The sequence below is a fragment of the Xenopus laevis genome, chromosome 1S (assembly GCF_017654675.1).
Source record: "Xenopus laevis strain J_2021 chromosome 1S, Xenopus_laevis_v10.1, whole genome shotgun sequence".
Classification (NCBI taxonomy): Eukaryota; Metazoa; Chordata; class Amphibia; order Anura; family Pipidae; genus Xenopus; species Xenopus laevis.
Genome location: NC_054372.1, coordinates 45282973 through 45310396, shown reverse-complemented (window position 1 = coordinate 45310396; position 27424 = coordinate 45282973). Strand labels below are relative to the sequence as shown.

General features: G+C 36.9%; 1 protein-coding gene across 1 annotated transcript in view; it reads right to left on the bottom strand.

The window, feature by feature from the left end:
- LOC108704343 (lipopolysaccharide-responsive and beige-like anchor protein) overlaps nucleotides 1-27424 on the bottom strand; it is a 369752-nt gene that overhangs the window by 327563 nt on the left and 14765 nt on the right. The window contains exons 4-19 of the mRNA XM_041579550.1: nucleotides 23742-23837; nucleotides 21812-21933; nucleotides 21491-21617; nucleotides 19944-20063; nucleotides 19245-19391; nucleotides 16503-16700; nucleotides 14605-14738; nucleotides 13573-13681; nucleotides 12037-12189; nucleotides 11309-11477; nucleotides 9136-9215; nucleotides 8101-8163; nucleotides 7697-7794; nucleotides 7511-7603; nucleotides 3736-3844; nucleotides 1798-1879 (exon numbers count right to left, since the gene is read on the bottom strand). Of these exons, the coding sequence (XP_041435484.1) occupies nucleotides 1798-1879; nucleotides 3736-3844; nucleotides 7511-7603; nucleotides 7697-7794; nucleotides 8101-8163; nucleotides 9136-9215; nucleotides 11309-11477; nucleotides 12037-12189; nucleotides 13573-13681; nucleotides 14605-14738; nucleotides 16503-16700; nucleotides 19245-19391; nucleotides 19944-20063; nucleotides 21491-21617; nucleotides 21812-21933; nucleotides 23742-23837 (1900 nt within the window). The remainder of the gene's footprint in view (nucleotides 1-1797; nucleotides 1880-3735; nucleotides 3845-7510; nucleotides 7604-7696; nucleotides 7795-8100; nucleotides 8164-9135; nucleotides 9216-11308; nucleotides 11478-12036; nucleotides 12190-13572; nucleotides 13682-14604; nucleotides 14739-16502; nucleotides 16701-19244; nucleotides 19392-19943; nucleotides 20064-21490; nucleotides 21618-21811; nucleotides 21934-23741; nucleotides 23838-27424) is intronic.

Here is a 27424-nt window from a genome sequence, read left to right as displayed (position 1 = left end):
TTGCCATAACTGTTTCCCTTGCTAAAATTCACGAAATGTTGATGCTTCACTACATTCCAAAACAAATGTGCACAATGACTGACTGATGTTCTGTTCTTTCTATAGTATCGGTTAACATTTAGATCATATAACAAGAACACTATACATGGTCATCAGTAGCAATTTCAATTCAGAAACGTGGATTGAGAGCATCATACAAATGAATAGAAACTGTTATAATGAAAATTAAAAAAAAAAAAATAACTATCGCTCAAACCCACTACCCAAGTCTAAACAGTAATCTGAACTGAACGATTTGTCTAGATGTAAAGTAATCTGAACTGACACCAGAAGATAACATAATCAAAATGTTTGTGGAATGCATATGTACAAAATCTAGAGATAACTTATATGTATGGTTTCATATGTCTGCTCAGAACACAACAAGCTGAAACAGTCCGGGTTACATTTCAAAAAAAAAAAAAGGGGGAAAGATTTTCCATGAAAGGTCACGGCCTATTAACTTGTAAATCCAGTTGTTTCTTTACAGTATGTTACATACATCTTTTATTTGAAGTCATAGGAGGCTAGAACAGAAAGGCAAATTATTGTTCTTACTTTTCTTTAGTGTCTCGAAAAGTCTATAGAAGATTTAACGGGGTGATTCACCTTTAAGGTAACTTTCAGTATGTTATAGAATGGCCAATGCTAAGCAAATTTTCAATTGGTCATTATTTATTTATTTATATATTTTTTCAATTATTTGGCTTCTTCTTCAGACTATTTCGAATTTACAAATGGGGTCACTGACCCCATCTAAAAAACAAATGCTTTGTAAAGTTACAAATTACAAAGGGTTGCTCGGGTAATTTGTACCCTAGCAACATGATTGCCTAAATTAAAATCTTAATTCCTCAAAAAACACAGAAAAAAAAACAATTGCAAATTGTCTCAAACTGTCACGCTCTATATTATTATTATTATTACTATTAATTCAAGTTAACTCAAAAGTGAATAACCCCTTTAAAGCCCTAGAAAACATCTACACTTGACACAACTCTACAAAAATAAAAACCGACTTCATTGCTTTATACAGGCAAGAAAAAAATGTATGAATGAAGCTATAAGATAGGTATCTGATATGATTCTATGAAAATCAATAGAAATGTGTTAGTATTTCTAGTTATGAATAACCACAAGTTACATTTTCTCCGAAAGTGCTCCCAAGGCACCTCCAGGCTATTAGGGCTGATCTTACTGGGAGCATAGAGCTAGTTTTTGAAAATCACACTGGGCTGGGACTTATGCAATCCTACCATAGGCTGATGTACTGCAGTCAGCAAAGTGGTGGGTAGTTAGCATTGATTTTCAGTTAGGGTTCTATCTACAAGGAGCTTTTATGTTCTCCCTGTGCATATTTGGGGTTCCTCCCGGTATTCTGGTTTCTGCCACAAGCCAAAAAATACAGGAAGGTGTTTTGTAAACTTTTTTCTCTAGCCAACTCTTCCTTATCCTCATTACATGCTGTTCAAAAATTAGCAAGCGCTCAGAAGGGAATCAAAAAGTGAAAATGTTTTGCTGGACTTTGGTTTTTTTTTTTTTTGAAGGTTTCAGAAGATGCACTTGTATAATTCAAACAAGTCCATGCTTATCTCTAGCACAAAGACAAGACTGGTATGTGCAATTTATTTGAATTTACTTTATTTTATCATTAATAGTGTAATGTGGAAGTTGTAAAAATGCAAGTTGTGAATTTAACCTAGTGTCTTTCGCTTTTTTTTCAAGAGTAATACAAGAATTATTTTCTTCTCTACTTACAGGGATTTTGTATCTTGACTGTTGAATCTGGATCGGGATGTTGTTTATGTATGACCTGGGTACATATCTGTTCTATGAGAATCTAAAACAAAGAAAAACAAAGTCTGCAAATAACTGCAAAGCATAACCAACTTTTTTCAGGTTACTTGCCTTGTAATAATGAATAGGAATATTGAATAATGAATATTAACAATAATATTGGATGAATGTAAAAATTCTTCCTTATAAATGGTCCAGAAAGAAAAAAAACTGTATGTATGCTTTAAATTGAAATCAAATGTCTCACAATATTCATTCAACTGTATCCCTAAGCAACAGCATCATTGGAGCCAGTGGTATCTAATAATTTGGTGCTTGAATATTAAAGCCAGTGCCATCAACTACTTATCTACTAATAAACCACCACAGTATTAATAAAAGAAATATCAGTAGAAATCAGTAAAAATCATGGGCAACACACACTTCCCCAGTTGGATGACGTTGCCTAGGCTTGCTGAAGGAAAAAAAATGTACAGCCATTACCAATGATCCAACCCATCTGACACACATCTTCCTCAAAAAATAGATCTCACAACAAAATATGAGGCGTTGAAAGCAATTAGCTTTAAAACAAAAATTCAAATGATTCAGAAAGGATTACAGCATCTGACATAAGAGCAAAGCAGTCCAACAACCTTGTTATATCAGTAACAAATTTTCTATCAATTGATTTCTTGTGTACAATTTGGTTAACCATGTATTATGCTGTCTAAGTTAGTACCTGACAAACTCAAAAAAATATTGATTGCGAGGAGGTGTACTGGAGCAAAGAAACCAACCTGGTTAGGGTGAGAAGGGCTAGACGGAGCCAAAAAGCCCTTTACAACATAAGACATGTAGGATTCGAAAAAACTTTTATTCGAATATTCGAACATTCGAAAATCGAATTACTGTCTCTTTAAAAAAAACTTCGAATTTAACACTTCGCCACCTTAAACCTGACGAATTGCTATGTTAGCCTATGGGGACTTCCTAGAACCTATAGCCAATATTTGGCTAATTTTTAGAAGTCGAAGGTTTTCTTTTTTTTAAATCGATCGATCAAATCGTTCGATTCCAACTATTTCTATGATCGATCGAATGATTTTAATCAAAAATAGCTAAATTCAAACAAAAAAAACTTAGACTATCGAATTTTTTCAATTCAATGGTCAAATTTCGAAATTCGACCCTTAGTAAATGTGCCTCGTAGTGTAAAGCCTTCTGAAAACATTAGGTATTTACTTGTCTCATGCTACACACATAGCACTGCCTTCATACCCAAAATGAGATTTTAATTCTCACATGCATATCACTCCTTTATGTCCCTGTGGCCAACTATGCATCCGGAACCACAGATACGGAGGCGCTGTACTGTGATTATCTGAATGTGAAACATTTTCAGGGGAAAAAGCTACCTCCTTTTTACTTAATATGGCGCTTGGTAGTATTTAGATTACAACACAAAGTTACACTAGAGTTGAGTTACAATGTTGAAAGTCAAAGGGATTTCTGTATACTGGAAATACATTGTTTATGCCATAGTCCTGTCAATTCACTACAACTACAATTTTGTCTTCTCCAGCTTTAGATCATTGCACACTATATACTTTCAGCTTAGGTCAGCAGTCTACTGCCACAGTGAATTCAGCTGGTGCAAATCATCACTTAAGCCTCCAACACTTTTCAACAGGAGTGCCAGTTTTGCTTTACTTAAAATTCAAGACAGGACTCAAAACAAACTTTCACCTTTTTGATTTGACTTTATTTACTCAGCTAACATATCATGAACTAGAACTACCAGCACTATTGTAAGTAACCTATGATTTCAAGTGTTTGTTTTTTCTCTGATATATAGTTACATATCTGTGTATAAACTATTTGTATTGGCTTAACTGTATGAAAATGCCAACAAAGTACCTCAAACAACACATTGTAGGTTGTCATCGTTATGAGGTTTGTCTGCAACATCAGTCTTTCAGCTAGTAGAGAGAAGAGTCCATGCGCCTGCATGACTTCAGTTTTTCTCCTATAAGGAAAACAAAGATAGAAAAAGAGAACATGTGAAAAGACCATTGATTTACTTGACCTTTATCAAACAATTTACAACAGTTTTAACATTATCATTTCCCACCACTCCTTCTCCAATTATTGTATCTTTCTTCACCTTTATCCTGAACAATATGCAAACCTAAATTTATTATAGACCTTGTATAACATGATTAACAAGGACTTGTGTGATCATCACACCATCCCTGAGGAAGCGGTCACGAGAGACTGCGAAACGCGTTGGATATTGGAGCAGTTTGATTTATTCATTGATCACGGATATTGGAGCAGTTTGATTTATTCATCGATCACAGACGCAACAGGAGAAACCTTCCTGGACCCAGAGAACTCTGGACATTTATTTTGCTTTGGGTACTGCGTGCTTTATGATCTGGTGATCCTTGTGAGTAGAAAATCGTTTGTTTTATGGTGATTTTTAATATTTATTAAAGCAATATTATACTATATTTTGCTTATATCTTCATTATATTACTTGGTGGATGACTGGAGAAAACTTAGAAGGTGAAGAACGAACATTACTATATGCATCAAAAATCCAAGAAATCTTGTGAGTATATACCCGAAAGGGGGAATCTTGAAGAATATCACACTGGTGGATCTTCTGCAATATAGCTCTCCAGGCACCATTTTTAAACACTCTGTGGCTCTAGGGGCTTAATTGCTTATCTTAATTGAGACAATACTACTCTATGTGTGCGCTTCCTTTTGCATTCTATTTCAGATTTCTTGTATAACATGACCTGGTCACGGTCACATATTAATGCTACTGGTATTACTATACATAGTACAATATTGATCAAAAGAGAAAGTAATGAAAAATGAGGTACCAATATTGCTTGCCATATGCATTATAGAACTTAGTTGAAGTTTTCTTTACCCTGAACGTGTCAAACCTGCACTGGGGAAAGATGTTGATGGCCTTAAATATTAAACAAACCCAAATAGGCTGGGTTCACTTCCAATAAGGATCAATTATAGCTCAGTTTGGATCAATTACAATATATGATTTTATTTCTACCAAGAAAAAGAAGGAAAGCATTTTCAAAAATTTGCATTATTTGAATATAGTTTGCACTTTCTGGATAATGGGTTTATGGATAATGGATCCCATACCTGTATAGTTAACAATTGTATATACTGAAATGTAAACTTTTCTTTATGTTCCAATATGCAAGCACTATAAAGTATCCTGTCATGTCAGAAAAGATACACAGGTATGGGATCTGTTATCCAGAAACCCGTAATACAGAAAGATCCGAATTACAGAAAGGCCACCTCCCATAGACTCCATTATAATCAAATAATTCAAAATGTTAAAAGTGCTAAGTTTTTTTCTGTTATTAAACAGTACCTTGTACTTGATCCCAACTAACAATATTAATCCTTTTTGAAAGCAAAACCAGACTATTGGGTTTATTTAACGTTTAGGGGCCGATTCACTAAGCTCGAGTGAAGGATTCGAATGAAAAATACTTCGAATTTCAAAGTATTTTTTGGGTACTTCGACCATCGAATGGGCTACTTCGACCTTCGACTACGACCTTCGACTTCGATTCGAATGTTTCGAACGAAAAATCGTTCGACTATTCGACCATTCGATAGTCGAAGTACTTTCCCTTTAAAAAAAACTTCGACCCCCTACTTCGGCAGATAAAACCTACCGAAGTCAATGTTAGCCTATGGGGAAGGTCCCCATAGGTTTGCTAACCTTTTTTTGATCGAAGGATTTTCCTTCGATCGTTGGATTAAAATCCTTCGAATCGTTCGATTCGAAGGATTTAATCGTTCGATCGATCGAACGAACGTTTAGCGCTAAATCCTTCGACTTCGATATTCGAAGTCGAAGGATTTCAATTCGAGGGTCGAATTTCGAAGTATTTTTAACTTCGAAATTCGACCCTTAGTGAATCTGCCCCTTAGTATACTTAAGGCATGAAGATGCAAATTATGGAAAGAGCAGTTATCCAGAAAACACCATTCTGGATAACAGGTCCCATACCTGTAGTATCATATTCTGAAGTAATTTACAATTTGAGTACAAGTGTTTATCTTGAAAGAATTACAGGAAAACATGAATAAACTAATTTCCACAAATGTCAGTCATTTATCAAAATATCCGAACTTACAAGGCACGAACGGAAAAAGTCAATGCAAAATCTTGAAACAACTTTTTCGACTTGTCGCATGATAACTACAACTTTTTCGTATTGTTGCACAAAAGCCAGCATAAAAAAAAACACAAAGTAAAGAAAGAGCTTGCAGTTGTAAAATGGACATCTGCTATTGACTTCTACATGATTGATAGGCCTTAGCCGGAGTATTTTCGGATTCAGAATCGGGGTTGTTTTTTTTTCCTACTACTTTTTCTGGTTTTTGGCAAAAAAAAAAAAAAAAAAAAAAAGCCCAACCTTTTAGTAAATCGTTCCCATAGTATTGGGCTGAAACTAAGGAACAAACATGAAGAGGCATTCCTGAAAAAGTTTAGAACTGAAAAATGTCATGAGTCATACTAAGTATAGGAACAGTAGAAAAAAGGCTTCTGGGACAGTAGGGTAAATGTCAAGTAAACTAACGACTGGACCAGCACTGTACTATATGTATCAATACCAGAATCCAAGGTTTCATTCACAAATCCAGTAGCCTGTAACATTCATAGATGCTGAGTAAACAGATGGTGAAGAGAGTACTTAAGTACTGGAACAAGAATGACTCAAGAAGTTTTATCAATGCTAGCTCAGGGTAATACTTTGATAGAAAGATCTTGTACAAGGCAGCTTTGTAGGAAAGATCTGTTAAACCCAATATCTGGTATAGAACAGCTTTGTAACCCAATGTCTGGTATGAGACAGCTTTGTAGAAAAGAACTGTTGAACTTAGTCAATGACCTAATATGTTTATGACTCCTGGAAGTTCTCATGGGAATTTCCTTTAGTAAAGCCAGGGGAAGAATATGTGCTTGAATACTAAGCTCTTGGCTTCACGTGTATTTATTGGGAGCCTGGATAGTTCCTGATAAGCGCATCAGATTTTGTTGAAGTGGATTCCAAGCTCATTGTTTACTAGAGCATAAAAAGCTGGGGGTCTCCATTATGTTGGCTGAGATCTCTCCTGCGGAGTATACATGCACTGCCCATGACCCTTGATTCCCGCTTGAGACCGATCTGTTGTCTGAACCAGGATCTACCAGTCGATTGGTGCAGATGATAATGCTGACTCAAATGGTGATGCATTTTTACTTTTCTTACGAACCTTATTTGTAATATAATTGTGTTTAGCATACTAGGTGTGGTCTGTGAATTATTTCCAAAAGACTCATAGAACCATAAGCAAAACAGTGTATATGTAACTTGCAAAAAGAGTATTGGTTCTTGATTTACATGCAGGTTTTTTTTTCTATCCATGGTAAGATCCTCAGTTTACATTATAGCAGACATGACCCTCTTGGGTTAAAATAGTGATTATTCCTTCTGCAAGAGATACACCATTCTAAACTGAACCTTGGGTAACTAAACGCACTGCTAGACTTGATTTGGGACTAGGGACATTTACTTATTTAATAAATAATCAGAGAAAAAAAAGGGATGTACAAAAATAACAGCTATTTTTCAGAAAATGAAATACTTACTTTGGAGATAAGTGCTTCAAAAAGTAACCCAAGACTTTTAAAGCTTGAACCCTTATTCCTTCACTCTTGGATGCCAGGAGCTTGTAAACAATCCTATTTTAAAAAAATAGTTTTGAAAATAAATCTTTGAAAGTGGTAAGCTGAAAGCTGTTATGCAATGACAAAAAAAAAGTTAAAAAATGCTACCGTAGCCCATTTCGTTGATCAAATGCAGGAATCACTGAGGCAGGGTGTTCAGACATCAATGCAACAAGAAGCTGCAGAACATCCATTAAGTTGTCATCCTGCAGTAGAGTGTGGGACAAAAAAGATTTTAAAAAGAGTTGAAAAGCATAGAAATATATTAAAATTTAACAGGCAAAATTATTCTGATTTTATTGTTGATTACTAATATACACCTGAATGGCACAGTCCATTACATTTATATGTGTATGACTTTATTCTTTCAGAAACACACACTGGCAAATATGGACAGCAGAGGTCTAAAATACTGCTAAAATAGCCATGGTGACACCTTGTGGTGGACTGTAAGCATTACATAGAGTATTTTTTATATCTTTAAGCAGGATATCTATCCATATAAAACTTACTTCATGGATTGTCAGCAGATAATTTAGAATTGCCTGCAATTCATCTTCTTTTATGCCATGATCCTAATAAAACCAAATGCAAGAAGAAAAAAAAACGTTCAATAATAGCTTACATGTTTAAAGGAAAACTATACCCCCCAAACAATGTAGGTCTCTATTAAAAGATACTGAGTAAAACAGCTCATGTGTAAAACCCTGCTTCATGTAAATGAACCATAATCATAATAATATACTTTTCTAGTAGTATGTGCCATTGGGTAATCATAAATAGAAAATTGCCATTTTAAAAAATAAGGGCCGCCCCCTGAGATCGTAAGATTCACTGTGCACACATACAAACCACATGTAAGGTCACATGAGCCAATTAACAGACAGAGTTCTGCCTTTTGCTTCCTCACTTCTTCCTGTTACAGTTAGTGTTGTAGTATTTCTGGTCAGGTGATCTCTGAGGCAGCACAGATAGAGTCACGAAATGGTGGTTCAAGGCAAGAGATGTAAAAGGGCAATATTTATGTAAATATATATTCCAGTTTGGTAAGATTCTTTAATATGTCATTCAATTTGATATAAACTATCTGTTGCTTAAGTATTCATTTTGGGGGTATAGTTTTCCTTTAATAATTATGCACAATATAGTTTATACTGTGTACAGCAAAATTCACTTTTTTTGGTTGAAGTTGTGGAGGTGAGCATCACCTATTCTAGCTATTTTCACAATAAATAAGAAAATATTACACACTTCTTGTTCAACGCGGTGGTCTTTTGAGTAAATGATAGCTTGTGTGAGATCTATTGGTTATATTATAAATTGGGGGACTTCAAACAAACACTATATTGCCCTATACAATACAGGGTTCTCAACTTTTGGGATACCATAAGATCTTAACGCGATTATGTAGCTTTTGATTCGTTATATGCTCAATTAATATAAGTTTTGTTCTACACATTGAAGACATTTATTAAAATATACGTTACTTGCATGCAGAATATTACATCTATATGTCTTTTTGTATATATTAGAAAAACAAATCTAACCTTCATGACCAATTGTTTCATAAATATCAACAGCATTGCTCGAAGAGACAGTATTTCTTTTGGATTAGGTCGTGGTCCATCTGAGGATAGAAATAAAAAAGTCAAACATAACACACTAATTGGAAATATTTACAAGGACTTTAACTTCACAATTAAAGAAAAAATAAGAATAAGAATATGACTTTTTTTTACTTTTCAACCCAAGTATAAAGTACATATTCCTTCTTAGATGAGAGGCAGCATAAATAACATGCTAACCCTTTTTTTTTGCATTGTGTGAAAGTTCTTCAACAACAACCTTTTATTTGCCATACAGCTTTATCTGTTATTAGAAATGGGGTCTGCTACTACTACTGTGTACACATTTTCTGTATTTAAAATTACCTATGCTTATTTGAGATCCTTCTGAAAAGGATGGAGATTGGCTCGAGTGGAGATGGGTGGGATCTGCTGGAGAATTTAATGGCAGGTGCAGATACGGACAGTGAAAGTAGGACAAGTGGTATCATTATACCTTATCACCAATGTGAAACATTAAAGGGGAACTATTGTGAAAATGAAAATGTAATACAAGCTTCATCATACTGAAAGAAACTTTGTTAATACAATCAATTAAAAATTCTGCATCGTTTCTGAAATCAAGTTATTCTTCTCTATCCCTCTCTCAGCTTCTGTTTCTGTCTTCTTGCAGCAGTTGGGTGTCAGATATTCATAGACAGTTAGATCCAATATATCTTATAGGGGGAGCTCATTTTCTAGCAGATGAATTAGAGCTCACTCAAATACCCGATTCCAGTACAAACAAAATCTAACAAAATAACTGCCTTTTGCACAAATTCTGAATGAAGAGAGACCGGATGGATTTCTGGTAATTTGAATAGAGTGAGCTCTAATACACATTCTAGGCAAAAGGAGCCCCCGTATAAGATATATTGGACATAAAGGTCAATGAATATCTGAAACCCAACTGCTGAATGAAGACAGAATGAAGACAAACATATGCAGAGATAGGAAAAACTTGATTTCTGAAACGCTACAGAATTTTTAATTGATTGTATTTAGAAAGTTTCTTAATTCAGTGTGCTGAAGCTTATATTAAATTTAAATTTTTGCGATAGTTCCCCTTTAATAAGATTCAACCTATTGTCCTTCAGAGCGGCAGACGATGTAACAAGATTCAAACCTCCAAAGAAGAATTTCCACTTCTCCAGGATTCACTGGTGGCAGCCTTGAGCAGACACTTGGAAATCAGCATTCACATGTGAATACCCTTCTATGGAAAACCATCTTCTCTTCTGACAAGTAGTTCTAGTATAGACATTGCTTTCAGAGACACTGGGCAATGAGTGGTGCAGTTGATGACGTGATTGGGACTAACACTGCTTTAATTGGTTATAAATCGTTTCTCATAAACATCTTTTTTCCAAAAAAAAAATTTCTAAAGTTTTCTAACTTTTTATGAAGCTTTTTTATTAAGCTCTTACAATGTCTTAAAGTTTTTATAAAAAAAACTGTTCACTATGTATTCTCTTTTTTTAAAAAATACTGTTCACAATGTATTTGCTTAACTAAGTATTATTCACTTACCTACTGGTTCATTGTATTAATTATGTAAATCACTATGGGGTTTTAAAACACTGATTGAGAGTTCTTCTGCATGTCTGATGAAGGGGCACGTCCCCGAATCGTTACATCACTTGACGAAATAAACGTGCAGGGGATATCCCCGCTATACTAGCCTTCGGTGTTTGGCAAATTTTTGTGCAGTGATTATTACATGCTACAGCAATCAGTGATCCCTTTATGTTGCTTTTGTGTACCCTACTAGTATATGACAATAATACTGTTGTTCCTAGACACTTTCAGTTCACTTTTAGCTGCTAGGGCATCTCTAACAGGTCAGAAATCTAAAGAATTCACCTGTTGAAAAGGTGGAATGGTGGACTGGGCTGGCGAGAAACCAGGAAATAACCGCCACCCCAGACCGCCCACAGCAGCCTGTGACACTGCTCACCTGCAGTACTTACGGATCTCTCCCCTGCCCCAATTGCAGCAGCCGCATGAGGGGGGCCTGTGGGGGTAGCAGAGGAGTGCATGGCACTGATGCGGCACCTGCCAATATTCACATCTGTACATATATATTAGGAGTCACTAGAAAAGAGCTTAAACATACCCAAGCCTTTGGGACTGACGCCACTACAATCTTGAGGGTTAACAGTCCAATAGTAATACTTTAAGGTGTGCATCACCAAGAGAACAGTGCCAGTTCTACGGACAGCATTGTAGATGCTAACTGAGCTGATGAACTCTGTAGACATGAATGTGTACAAAGCCAACTGAACCTAAAATCAAGAAAATAATGTTACATTTAAATATGCTACATTGACCAGAGTAGGGAATAAGTTACCGGTAATACAAAATATCCCAGATGTGACGACTGGCTGCAGCCTTTTTGTAAATATGGCCAAAATCAGGTTACTAATCGCATTATTATATTGATTGGTCGCACACAAATGGCTAAACCACAGAGCTCATAAAGTTATGGACTGGCTCAGCTTTTATGTTTAGCTAAAACAACTTCAGCAAGGCAGGATTGTGATTTGACATGCCAAATTTCTTATATGGTTAACTAGAGTGATTAGAAGAAGAACAAATGGTATAAACCTGAATATATCCAGCATAAGATGGGATGCCCAGTCAGTTGGAGTACCAGTTATGTAATTAGATAGAAGACAGGAAAAAAACCCATAAAAAAATACATTTGTGTCCAAACCCAATCATGTTGGGGGGGGGGGTTTACTATGATTATTAAATATGTTCAAAACAGAGAAATATGCATTAGAAATCCAAAATCAATAATCAGTTCAATTTCAGCATAAGAATATTTCATATTCAACATACCATGGCTGGGGTATGAATCCATATTGCTGGGTTAAGCAGAATATGGTCACACAACTGCTTGAGTAAAGGAACCCCATTGTGCAAGCTACTCAAGTATTTTGCAAAGGCCAGACTGAGTTCCAAGACTGTTCTTGTAACATGAGATTTGGAAGACTGAAAAACAAAACAGAATTACACTGCCTGACCTTTTTGGCAATGATGTCCATATAGTAATAAACATTAAAACACTTTGCCATTGCTATATCTAACCTTTCACTAATACAAAGTTTGTAAATTTAAAGTGGACCCAGACAGACATAAAAAGCAGTATTATAAAAGTCCTTTTCAAATTAAACATTTAATCCAAATTCTTTTTTTCATTAAAGCATTAATAGCTGTTGTAAACTCATTTAAAAATCTCAGCTGTCAATCAAATATTGGCTGCCCCTCCTCTATGCCTTAGGCAAGCAATTACTTTCACTTTCCATTCAGCAGTTCCTAGATGTCACTGCTCTCCCCACATTCCCCCTCTTTCGTCACTATTTAATTGTGTAGCCAGTGCATGGGGATGGCTCCTGCCTTCTTGCTATAATTATGAATTCCCAGACTGAAGGAAACAAGATTCAAATAATTCATACAGTGTAATTAATGTTTATTTTGCTTGACTAACAGGATTGTTTTGGGTGACGGATCCCCTTTAAGAAATTCTATAAATACAGGTATGGAAGCTATTATCTGGAAATCCACTTTTCAGCAAATTGTAAAAAATGGGAATGCTGTTTTCCTGTTTTGCAAGTAATTCTTATTTCTTGAAAAAAATTTTATGTAAACACCAGTGCCTTGTACTTGATGGTTAGCAAGTTTTACAGCAGCTTAAAGTAATGTTGAGCCAAATTACGGAAAGGCCCCTTATACAGAAAACCCCAAGTCCCAGGAATTCCAAGATCACAGATCCCATTAGGGTTGCCACCTTTAGTGAAAAAAATAACCGGCCAGTGGGGGGCGGGTACAAAAAGGAGGCGGTCCATGATGCAAAAAAAGGGGTGGGACTATGCAGTGTGCCGCAAGGGCGGAGCAACATCGCGGCGATGTGAAGAACACTACAAAAAAATGTAAGTTCTGCGCAAATGGGGGCAGACCGAGGGCTTTTTTTTTTTTTTTTTTTTTTAACGGATATTACAAATTACCGGCAACTGCAATGCTGGTAAATTTGTAATACCGGCCCTGGCCTTGGCAGGCGTTTTACCGGCTAGGCCGGTAAAATTCCGGGCCGGGTGGCAACCCTAGATCCCATACATGTATACAAATAATTAATTTTACTATACCAGTAACTCAATCAGTATACCATTGCTCTAAGAGGCTAAATTTGCCATTTTCCCCATACCAGGTGACAGATTATCCCTTACCATAATTAGATGCTAGTTGGATATGCTATTTGCGGAGTTATGACTAAGGGCAACATTCCAGGTAGCGTTTATTGCCAACAGGAGACATATGCTTTTGTCCTAAATAATATTTGCACAGTCATGTCAAATACAAACTGCCAGAGAAACATACCTTTTCAAGATTATGTCCTATCACAAGGAAGCCCTTTGAAGAAAGCATCTGTTCTTGCATAGCAAGGGAGTTTTTCAGCAACTCCAATATGAAGGCAAAAAGAGTAGAACTTGAAAGACAATAAAACTTGATGTTAGAAAATACAAAGAACAGTAATAAATAATAGAAAATGTTCACTAGGTACAACCAATTGTTAATGCCATTAGTCTTGGACGGATTGCTTTTTTTTCAGTAACGAAAAATGGATAGGTTGTGGGCTAATTAAACAGCCATGCCAGCCAAAAGCAGCCTTAGATAATGAAATGTTTTGATCAACTTTGCTCAAGGCAACAACACAAACACTAGGGTCAATATCTTAGGCTCAATTAGCTTGTCAATATGCTCTTGGAAACCACAGAACATGGAAGAAAACAACACAGAAACATTGAAAATGTACTAGGGATGCACCGAATCCAGGATTTGGTTTGGAATTCCGCCAGGTTTCTGCCCTTTTTAGCAGGATTTAGCAGAATCCAAGAGCCTGGCCAAATAAAATCCACAAATGATTGTTCTTACTCTGTTCAGGATTTGGCTAAAGCATTCATAAACTATTTGGAATTGGCCACATCCCAAAATAGAGGATTCCCTAGAGCAGTGATCCCCAACCAGTAGCTCGCGAGCAACATGTTGCTCTCCAACCCCTTGGATGTTGCTCCCAGTGGCCTCAAAGCAGGTGCTTATTTTTGAATTCCAGGCTTGGAGGCAAGTTCGGTTGGATAAAAACCAGGTGTAGTGCCTAATCAAGCCTCAATGTAGGCAGACAATTCACATAGGGGCTACCAAATGGACAATCACAGCACTTATTTGGCACCCCAGGAACAGTTTTCATGCTAGTGTTGCTCCCCAAATCCTTTACTTCTGAATGTTGCTCATGGGTTGTAAAGGTTGGGGATCCCTGCCCTAGAGTGTGCATATTCCTTGCAGATGCTCAAGTCAAAATCAAAAATCGACACAGTAAAAGGTACACACACTGTAAAGAAATATTTTGCTCACCAGACTGACGTGTCTACAAGATCTGACCCGTATTGCTGAAAATCCAGTTGAGCGAACAGAGGAAAGAGAACCTGCACTCCTCCTATTGAGTGCATTGCACTTTGAATTGATTGGGTTAAAATGGCTTTCACATCCTTTAAGAGAAGAGTTAAAACACAAATATATTATATTGTATACACACACACACAGATATTAAACAAGTCATACATGTGGACGCATACTACTCATACCACAGCCTGTAGTTCAAAGTGATTTCAGTAGTTAATCTCATGAACAAAAGCTGTAATCTTAGTATATACATTAGTGATGAACATAATCCTGTCTGATGTCTGTTGTGATTGCAGTACTTGCTGTGGGTACCACTTGCCAATTATTATATCCTATATCTGTTGAAGGGAATACTCTTCTCCCATCACAGTATAGCGCAACACTACCATATGTCCCTAGGTTAGCCTACCACCCAACATTTTGGAAATAGAAAGAGGGACAAAAAGATTTGCTGCGGAGACATTTTGACCACGCCCATTTTTGTGGCCACACCACCTAATTACCCAGTCCATTTCACAAAATTTGCCAGGTTATGAGAGTTTGAACACATTTCCGTGGTTTTCAGGTTATTACAGTTTTGCTAATGAAGGTAAATTGTCCTTTACGATGCAAATCACAGTTTCCCCCAAGAGAACTGTTACTAAAGTATCTATTCTGGACTCTCTGCCAAAAGCCAATTAAGTTTTGTTTTCTAGCAGTTCAGTGCAGGAGATCAAAGAGAAAGACGGGGCATTTCCGTAACAAACCCAAGAGTGCGGGTTGAGCTGTCAAAATCGGAAATGTCCTGCGAAAAAGGGGACAGTTGGGAGGTATGGGTTGGTGTGTCTGCCTTTGTCTTTGGTCTAGTAGTACAGTCAGTACTACTCTTGACGGTCCAGACAAAATGTTAGCCTTCACAATAAATTATTTTAAAACGATACCGACAAGTTCCTATAAAAATCATAGGGACGTGTCAGTATCAATTATGTGCTGCACCCGTAATAGTTCCCCTCAAAGCCCCGCATGAACCCAACCCTCCTAAAATATCTTCTGTGCTTTTTCAGTGACGCTGGGCTGGGGGCAGTGCAATCCTTCCATAGGTGAATTATGAATGAAAACTGGACTTCAGTTTATGGAAGGATCGCTCTGCCTCCAGCCCAGCGTCACTGAAGCAATACGGATCTGTTAAAAGTGTCAGCCAGTCTGCTGCACCAAGGTTCGCGGGGCTGGGGGTGGCTTGGAAGGGGGCTATTGCGGGTGCAGCACATACTTGATACTAACACGTTACTATGATTTTTAAGTGTCCGTATCGCTTAATTAATTACTAAAGTAAGTTCTTAATATTACAGATTTTCTTCATGCGATGTTACCGATTAAAACATATCTATTAAAAAAAAAATTTTTTTCATTTGCATTTGGCACTAAATTAGGCACTTGAGACTGGAATATGGTATACATTTTAGTACATCAGACACCAAACACTTCCTTTAAAGTGTCCTGCATGTAGAATTCACTGTGTCATTTCCCGTTATCCCAAGAATATCACATGATCTGGTTTTCTGTCACCTCCATGATTTCTACATTAGCGACAGGGCTGTGTACACAAATCTGCATGGTCAGAATGCCTTTCAAAAAAGTTCAATAACCCCAATAGAGGTTATCACTATGTTCTGTTGAGAGTTATTACTTGTATATAGATTTTAAATTTATTTTTTTCCATAACTTGACCAATCTTGTTCATAACTATTTTTAACTGTTAACAAAAAGGAGTTACCTGAATTCCTGTCCAGAGACCAAAAAAAGGGGTAGAATAGATTTTTTTGCCTAACCATACTCGTCAATGTTATTATACACAGTTGAAGCCACTGTACCTGCAGCATAAGCGCATGTGGGGAATGAACAAAGATAGATGGGTTATCTTTGGGAGAGGATTCCAGGCAAAGCTGGGCATCAGTAGCTCTTGGGTTATACGTCAAAGCAATTGAGCTTGACAATTTGCCATCATACAGCAACATCTTGTGGTGCTCTGCAAGAAAGAGATCACTTTCTGACTTGAATTTAAATGTTCCCTGTAAAGAAAAGAAAAAAATCGGTTGCAACTCACATCTTTCAGTATAAAATAAGATTCTTTTTAACATCATTAGTTTCACCGTATGCGATGTATTATAATATTCAAAAGAATTATTTTCAGGGCATTTTCTAGCATAAAAAGCAGTGGATGCATGAAAATTCCTTTAAAAAAAAATAAAACTATGAATTTTTTTACAATTTGAATTTACTTGCAATCTGAATTTTTCCTGACTTTTTATTTATTTTATTTTTTTTTTTAGACCATTTTTCTGGCATAAACTATTTTAATTAGCATGCTAAAAAGGCCCCATGTAGGCAATAATTTAAAGGGGGCCTCCACTCAAAAACGGATAGCAGCATTTGGTTGTTTACATTTTCTACGCTGCTGGTTCTTCCCCGTAATACAGAAAAGGCTAAACAAACACTGCTTTCAAATAAGAAATTTACAAAAAATGTTAACACTGAAAATTCTTCAATTAATGTAATGTAATGAATGTCGTCAAGATAAAACCAAGAGTCCACCTTTTGAAGCACTAGAACATTAGTCTAGTCCTGGTACCAATTGGACAATAATTTTACCTTGTGCATTTTTTCCTCTGCAACTTGTGTCTGTATGTTAGCTACCCACCCACTTAGACTGCAAGCTCTACAGCGCAGAGACCTCCTTCCTGCTGTGTCTCTTAACACATAGCACTTAAGCTCTGTGTCCTTATATGAGCTCTATGTACTGTGTGTATTTATTTTATTTATTACGTGCTTTTATATATTGTACTGTTATTTATATTGAAAATAAATGTAGATTTTAGGGAGCACCATCCATCACACATGAGACAGTAAGGTGGTGTGCAGGGTAAATCAATAATGTAAGAAAAGGAGAAAAAGTTAACCCTACGTAGTGCACCTCCCCACCATTGGATCCGATGGCTCACAGAACAAATCAAAGCTAAAACTTAACTTTTATTAATAGTTAAATAAAATGTGTAAGTCCAGGAAAACGTTAAAAGAAGTGTAAGGTCAGGGGGAGAAAACAGGGCTATAGTCGGAATTGACTGGCAATGAGGTGGAGGGTAGACCACTGAATGGGTCTCGGAATGAGCACGGGGTAGGAATGATGATAATTAACCATTCACTAGGAAGCAGTAGGTAGAATGCCCAGTCTGAATTGCTTAACTGTCCAGTTAGCCACCCCTTCAATACTGGTTTAGCCCTCCCAATCCACTAGAAGGAGAAACCAGTGAGGACTGCGTCTCTGAGTGTATCGATATTAATACGGGTCACAGCCCCACATTCAGAGTCAAACTGCTGCACACTTCGCAGCCACGAGAAACAAGTTCCCCTTACAAACAACACCCCCCACTTCAATGAGGGAGATGACAATACTGAATTACGTCAAAGATTGACCCACAGTATATTCGTTTCAGTTTAAATAATTCTAAATTCTACCCCAGCAGTGTCCGTTGTTTGCCCTTTCATTAAAAAATGAATACGGCTTGCTATATATAGGCCATCGATCCGCGAACGATACCGGGTGGGACGTTCTATGGGCGAAGGGGAGGGCAAACAACGGACACTGCTGGGGTAGAATTTAGAATTATTTAAACTGAAACGAATATACTGTGGGTCAATCTTTGACGTAATTCAGTATTGTCATCTCCCTCATTGAAGTGGGGGGTGTTGTTTGTAAGGGGAACGTGGATTGGGAGGGCTAAACCAGTATTGAAGGGGTGGCTAACTGGACAGTTAAGCAATTCAGACTGGGCATTCTACCTACTGCTTCCTAGTGAATGGTTAATTATCATCATTCCTACCCCGTGCTCATTCCGAGACCCATTCAGTGGTCTACCCTCCACCTCATTGCCAGTCAATTCCGACTATAGCCCTGTTTTCTCCCCCTGACCTTACACTTCTTTTAACGTTTTCCTGGACTTACACATTTTATTTAACTATTAATAAAAGTTAAGTTTTAGCTGTGATTTGTTCTGTGAGCCATCGGATCCAATGGTGGGGAGGTGCACTACGTAGGGTTAACTTTTTCTCCTTTTCTTATGTTATTTATATTGTACTACAGTTATGGAACCCGCTATCCAGAATGATCGGACCTGGGATTTTCCGGATAACGGATCTTTCCGTAATTTGGATCTTCAGACATTAAGTCTACTAGAAAATCTTGTAAATATTAAATAAACCCAATAGGCTGGTTCTGCTTCCAATAGGGATCAAATGGAGTCTATGGGGCAGCCTATCTGTAATTCGGTGCTTTCTGGATAACTGGTTTCCGGATAATAGATCCCATATGCTGTGCTGTGCTGCAACTCCTTAACAGTGCTTTACAAATAAAATTACAAAAGAACTCCATTTTACAAAGGACCAGTAAAAAAAATATTATATACAGCTATACTCCTGCGTTATTTTATTATTTTTGTGAAATAGGCTGAGTTCCTGGTTATAACTACATGACATAAATTCTCTTAGTTTCTCTTGGCAGTGGAATGTCATAGGAATAGTATCACAAGCATTATCTGAATACACACAAACAGAAGTACCTTGTATCCAGGGCCCAGCTGATAGACTGCAAATATCTGAGCAGCATTTAGAGCTTCACTAAATAGGTAGACAGCAGCCATCTGCCCGCAGAACACTCTATTAGCATCAGCTGTCTCAGATGACCCTAGGAAGCACTTGTCAAATGTCTGAAAGAAAAAAAAAAAAAAAAAAAAAAAAAAAAAGACCATGTTAACATCCAAAACAGTAAAAGGCATTACATACTTCAATATTTCAGGATAATCGGGTTGTGGATAATAGATATTATCCTGGATTAATTTAAATTAATTAAAACAATGCTTAGGAAAAGCATTGGTCAAAACAACACGTTTCCCGTAGGATTTGCATTGATAGGTGCACATTGGAACCCAAAAATGAAACTTTGTGTATTATTATAGGTAGCTGTTTATGATAGCAATGCACAGAAACTAGGATATAGTTTCATGATTTAGCAAAATTATGAATTTGCTGTAATCCTCTAATATCCTTTGAATTTAAAGCCTAAAAATCAGTGTGTCTCCCCAAAAAAACAAACAAAACTTCAGTGACCTCCAGTTCATATTATCCCCTGGATCTTTGAGATTTGTTTTTGTTTTTTTTGCTAAACAAGTTAAATTAATTGAATAATTGCCGGTTACGCGATTTCTGTGATTATACATCAGTGACACAATATAGATGAAACCTTTAAGTGGTTAACTTACATCACTTGTATTAACAAGCCATGTTATCTCTCCATAGGAAGCCAATTCTCCATTTACGTAACATCTCAGCTCACTGTTTTTCCATCGGTTGTAAATGTGGACAAGTGATACCATATACCACTGGTGAATGTTTTAAAATAAGTAAAAAAAATAAATAAATAAAAATAAAAAAAAGTTACTTCAGTGACAAAAAAAAACAAGTCCATTGCTCACATTCATGAATTCTGTCTGATCTATCTTCTTAAACTGAACCATAAAACACTTTTTAAATGACCAAACTAACAGTGCTAAAATGAAAAATTAACCTCTTTATCTGCCCTAAATGGCTATTGCTAAGTTAGCAACAGAAATGAAGCAATTTAGTTATGCCTTATATCAGTGGTCCCCAACCAGTAGCTCGTGAGCAACATGTTGCTCACCAACCCCTTGGATGTTGCTCCCAGTGACCTCAAAGCAGGTGTTTATTTTTAAATTCCAGGTTTGGCGGCAAGTTTTAGTTCCAAAAAATAAAAGGTGTACTGCCAAACAGAGCTTCCTGTACACTACCAATGCATATAGATGCTACCAAACATCCAATCACAGCACTTTTTTGACATCCCCAAGGACCTTTTCATGCTTGTGTTGCTCTCAAACTCTTTTTACATTTAAATGTGGCTCACGAGTAAAAAAGGATGGGGACCCCTGCCTTATATCATTCTGACTATGGAACGCATTTTAGGACATCATCAGGAGAACACACGCTCCTGCGTGCGCTGATAAAGTATTCAGACTCGCCTTGGATTTTACTCACTGATCCGAAGAGGCTGCAATCACACATCCATGCTGCCCACATATCCTGTAGCAATTTCCCCCTTGTGGCTCATTCCTCAACCCTCAGTACAAACGCTCTCCATCCTCAGCCCTCCCGCCTCAGACCTCAGCTCCTAAACCAGGCTGATGGCTGAGGAGGGAGGGCTGATGGCTGAGGACGGAGAGCGTTTATATTGTGGACCAAGGAGGGCGGGCTGATGCCTGAGGAGGAAGAGCTGACGGCAGAGTATGGAGGACTGAGGATCCATGACGGAGGTGCGACTGCAGCCTTTTAGGATTGGTGAAAGAAAAAGCAGATGATGCTGCATTCCTCTACCTTAGGAGATCGCATGCAGGAGAGCGATTTCCCCTGAGGATGTGCTACAAGAATTTCCGTATCTGACGGAGTCGGACTTCTAAAACAATGTTGCAAAAGTCAGCACTCCTCGTGTTAATCAACTGGCTTCTGTTACATTGTTCCAAAAGTCAGAGCCACCAGGTTACACAACAGAAACAAAAAGGCACTGCTTTCATGATGCCTATAACGGATCTACTACATATCTAATGAAGTAATGAAACTTTCCCAGGAAAATTATTTGTATTAATGGCTTGCACCTTGGAGCACATTCTTCTTTTAACAGACAATAACTTATAAACCTTAACTGGGTGAAATGTAAAGTGTATGTAAAAGAGAGCAGACTCTGGCTAATACTGGAATTCTCCAGGAAAATCCTGAAATATGTTTCATAAACGAATACCTTCTGTGGCTTGAAATCATGCTTCACGCAGTGCTGGAATCCTTTTCCTTTGGACTTTACTGATGTGACAATTAAGCAGCTGCCAACAAAATGAGCTGAATAACCAAGTCCTTTACTTGTTCTGAAACTATAAATGAACAACAGTAGAATGCTGCTGAAATTTGCAAAGGTCTTTAGTGAAAACACAAAAATGTTGACCAGTCAGTGCTTAAAGCTAAAAAAACATATACAAGGAAAATTTAATGAATCATTTTTGCAACATAGAAATAAGATGAACATGCGGCAGATTGTTCTTAGCACCACTCACATGGTTATGCTTACCAATATAAATAAGGTTTAGCTTTGTCCACATTCATGTTGTTTATTGGATCCATCCTTAACCAAGTATGAAATGTGAAGCCATTTTGATATGGCCATTTAGCCACTGGAGGTAAGGCAATGGCCTGAAAAATAAGTGAAAGACATATTAGGGCAGCATTCTAAAAATAATAATCTCATCACTACTAAACATTCATATATATATTTATATATAATATAAACTACATTCTCGTAAATGTGCTTGTGTTTAATAAATAAACATGAGAAGTAAGCAAGTAAGTAGCATAATCATTTGATATGTGCTGTTTGAACTGGGGTACAATGTGGACTATTGGCTGGGGTCTGGTCAAATTTTGACCCAAGGGTGGGTACAGCCAGAGTGCAAACTAATGTAACTAACCTAGAAACTTTGGGCAAACAGCACAGTCCACCAATAAATGAAAAAAAAACAAAAAAACTGACCACCAATAAACTGACTTATAAGCGCATTAATTAAATGAACTATTTAAATAAATGACTTATTACAGAAGAAACAACTGTTTATTTTAAGATCTATACTAATTTATATGAGCTATCGCCTACATGAACTTCTCAGCAGTCAAAAACTAGTTAATGGGCCCCACAGCAAATTCATTGGGCCCCTAAACTTTGGTAACATGACATTTTCCAACGAGACAGGAAATGGCAGGCACTCTCAGATCCCACAGACAGGCTCGTAAAATAACTTTATTTCAGGCCAAAAGTGGATTAATAGATAGCTCTGTGAGTGCCTGCCATTTCCTGTTTGGTTCGAAACCTCAACCTTGAGCTGTAGGTCTGGGGTATGTGCACCCAGACCCCACGTATTACTGGCGAGATTATTAATTTTATGGATTTTTTTTTTAAACAAGACATTTTTCACCAACATATAACATAACAGCTGCATATCAGTCCCACTGGGCCCCCTATAGTTCCTGGGCCCCAGCAGTAACAGGGTCTTTTCCCTGTTTGGTACTATGTGCTTGAGATCATGAGGGGGCCCAGACAAATACTTGTACACATCTTTTGATGGTGTCCCTAGTTAAAATTTATATTGGGAAAGAAAATCCCTTATAATAATCCAACAAAAGTTAGCAAATGCTCTCTTTTCAGTAGCCAGATGTGCCATAGTGGGGAAGTTGAAAATTGACTTTTTGGAGAAGAATGGAGTATTTAACAGCACAGTAAATTACATGGTGGACTTCTTCAATAGAATCTGGAGCAACTGGGGCTTCATTCAGGGAACTTAACTGTACTAAGTGAATCTTAATTTGTAAAACTTTTGTGCATTGCTGAATACACATTTGACCTGTAGCAGTGACATGGGACATGGGGGGGGTCTATGCCAAGGCCACCAATAGGTGAACCTTCATTTTTTACGACAAGTCTTACTGGAAATATGCCCAAAACAAGTGTTCTGTCTAAATGTTACCAGTTTGCTTCCATTTTTCTTTTGTTCTAGCTACACGTTATAGTAGAATGCCTGCTTTATTGAGCTTCCTCTGTAACATCTTTTTCTGAGTTACACCATCAGTATCCCTCTCCTCAAACAAGGGATAAAGGAGTCTAAAGATACCAATGGTAATGCTTTATTGCTGATGATGTGTAACTTCCATCTTACTGTTTATCTCTTTGAATAAAAATGCAAAACATCAATAAAAAGAGAATTAAAAAAAAATAATAATAATAATAATAATAATAATAATACAGTTCTAGCCAAAAAGGCATGCAGTCAGTGTCCTATGGGGGTACGATAAACCTATGTTCAAACCAAACCAATTAAAAGCACTTGTACTAACAATGTACTTTACCCATCTGCTTCCCTCCCACTGGACTCATGTATACTAATTTTTTTAAAAATTAAAAAAAGATTATTGTTGTGTTTTAACCAATATAAATTGCTTTGGTCACTTACTGCGGCACTTTTCCCTGGAAAGTTAAAAAAGGCATCGGGACCATATTTCTGAGGCATGTGCTTTAAGACTGACAGCAATTTTGCTGCTTGAGGAGGCTAAAAGAAACACAAACAAATGATTAAAGCATGGATAGTCTATATTCAAGGCAAGAAACACTGCAGCACATTTCAAGACATGACAGATAAGCTAAAGTGAAAAGTCAAAGTCAGTGATGTATACCAGTACTCTGATTGCACTAAATGTTTAATCATTTTCTTTTCATCTTTTACAGATTTTATCATCATTTTATTTTCATATTGATATATAAGCTAATTGCAGCATATTTATAACCCCATTGAATTTTGGTTTTACTGTACTTTGGGGTAGGAGCTTTTACCCAACAATTTCTTGCTTGTAGTTGGGTGACCACAAATGCGCCTACATAGGCTAACCACATAATCACGTGAACACCTCAACCTAACATTTTCATTCCAAATGCAAACCACTCAGGTGTCACTAGTGCTATGACAATTGCGGGCCCATGCAAGAAGCAGCCAGTTAGAGCAGGTGAAATCTTGACATAGTGAGTAAAAACCCTGGTGCATGCAGCAAAATTAGACAGAAGTTCACAGGCTCTAGTCACAGTGGATTTGTCATCTTCAAACCAGCTGTGACATTTCTACGGTTAACTAGTGGTAACAGAGCATAGGTTTTGGTGTGGCACTAGCCTTAATTAATGCACCACTGTTCAAAATCCATGCGCTGGTGGAATATACCAGTAAGTAATACAATTAGTATCCAGCATTTAGAGATGAATCTCCAGTGAGGTATCACCACTGTAACATTCACATAATACATTGTTAAAGGAAATGTCAACCCAAAAACTGAAAATTTGCAACATATACCGTTATCGTTACAAATTTTCCTATTTTAAGTTGTATGTATATGCATTTCTATTGAAAGCACGGCTTGTCTGTCCCTTTCTATTCTCTGTCCTGATGGCTCAGCCTGTAGATACAATGTAAGACAAGGCAGCTGATTTACAGATCTGTCTTTGCTGGATGACTTTTGCAACATTAAACACTAACAACCAGGATTTAAGCAAATGCGGTTTTCAATAATGAATATTTATACAAATAACTCTAAACTAATACTAAAAATGTTTAATAAAAGTATATTACAAAGTTGCTTAGAAGTAGGTTTTTCTTTTATTATGCACATATTTTATTTTGGGGTAGACTTGCCCTTTAAAACAATATTACATATTTTCCATCATAATAATGGTGGCTGTACATATGGTGATAAATCTGGTGACTTATTTCTTGCTTATGGGGGGGCCACCAAAGGGGCAGACCGTTTTGAAAATCCTGTCAAGCAAAGACTGAATCAACACATTAGGCACATGTTTAAGTACAGGAATAGGACTAGTTACCTGGAAACCCTTTAAACAGAAAACTAAAATTTTTATTCAGCAGCTCTCCAGTTTGCAATTTCAGCATTCTGGTTGCTAGTGCCCAAAGTACCCTAGCAACCATACATATACAATAAGACATTGGCATATGAATAGGAGAGGACCCAAAAAGAAAGATGAGCAATAAAAAAGCATCAATAATAATACATTTGCAGCCTTCCGGAGAATTTATTTTAGATGGGGTCAGTGCCCCCTATTTGAAAGCTGGAAAGAGTCAGAAGAAAAGGCACATAAATGAAAAACTATAAAAAATAAATAACGAAGACCAACTTGTTTAGAATTGAGACTGTGTTTGCTGGCAAATGCAACTATGGTACATGTATCGGCAGCTATTTTTGTAACATACAGGGGCGGATTAACGACTAGGCTAGCCTAGGGGCCCATTAGTGATCGGGTCCCATGGGGTTTGTACTGAAATTTTTTTTTTTATTTGAAAAATTCGGAGTCCGGCGCTTCCGACCGCCTGCTTGCTGCCTGGCCTGGGGAGGACTGGGAGACAATTTAGGCAAGGAAGGCACGGACTTAAGGCAGGCAGTATATACAAAAGAAAATTGCATAACTACTGTAGCAAAACATTTTGCAGAGTGTAATAATAGAAACATGTCACATTTAAGTGTAATCGGCATTGATAAAACAGTATCTAATATTTGTGGCGGAAATAAAACTCCAGATCTCTTAAGAAAAGAAGCAAAATGGATTTTTTACCTAGGAACTAGACAACCATAAGGTTTAAATTATGATTTTGATATCTCTTGCTTTACATAACAAAAAAAAAACAATTTGTATTTATAATTGAATAATTATTGTATTTACATTCTTACAGTATATATAACCTGTATAAAAAATGTATATGCTGACACTGAAATAGCTAGTTGTACTTTAAATGCTGTTTAGTAATGAGCCGCTAGGGGCAATGAGATACAGATGTCTGCTGATTCATTTTAACTCCGCCCATGATACAACTATTGGCTTTTTTTCCTTCAAATAATGTGTATGTACCAGAAGTAAGTTAGCCTATGATAAAGTGTCCTTTGGGGACATGAAAAGCGTCAGGCTTCTATTTTTTATACATTGTGTAGATAAAGACTTTTGTATTATTTCACAAAAAAAATTTTGGACTCCTGGATTCTACTAATTAATTAGATTTTTTGGTGTTCCGAAATGGTGCCTGCCCATCATTAAAGGTTTATATGTAGCTCCCCTTAGCTGAGGGTCTAGGGCATGAGCACCCGGACCATTGTGGAAAGCGGTAAGCTTGTGCTTTTATTTAAAATATACATGCTTCTTATGGTTTTCATTTCAAGATATTATGAAGACAAATACTGGATATTTTGTTTGGATTTAATGAACAATTGTCAGATATATTTTAATATTTATACTGTGTAAATGTTTGTTCATACCAGACCCAGACTAACATATACTATTATCAGCATAACCCAAAAGAGAGATAAACTGGAAATGCCTTATAATTACAAATACCCCGCAGAGCACATTGCGTATGTAACCAGAATAGGTTAGCTCACCTTACCCATATATAGATAAAATGGGTCCTACAGGCCTCTATTCAAAATAGAACCCTCTTGGGGAAGGAACACTACTTTTTGCAGAGAGCAACATTTCTGATGTAGCAAATATATTTTAAAATATCTTCATTAAAATGGTACTTTCCAGAATTAGGATTATGTAACTTCATGGCATACAAAGAAAGAAGATGGACAATTATTCTCTGACCATCTGGGTACATACAGCACATACTTGGCAGGTGAATTGGGCAACAGTGCCCCCTCATACTGCTCGTTTAGGTTGTTTGCTCAAAACAAACAAACAATGCTATTTGACCATTTAACCAAAAGTTCAGATCTCCCAATGTCAAACCTTTTAGTAGAAAAGTAAAAAGTGTTTCAGCAAAAAGGGGTTGTTCACCTTTAAATTAACTTTTAGTATGAAGTAGAGAGTGATATTCTGAAACAATTTACAATTGGTTTTAATTTTTTATTATTTGTGGTTTTTGAGTTCTTTAGCTTTTTATTTAACAGCTCTCCAGATTGCAATTTCAGCAGTCTGGTTGCTAGGGTCCAAATTACCCTAGCAACCATGCATTGATTTGAAGAAGAGGCTGAAATATGAATAGGAAAGGACCTGACTAGAAAGATGAGTGATCAAAAGTAGCAACAACTATAAATCTATAGCCTTACAGAGCATTTGTTTTTCAGATAGGGTCAATGACCCCCA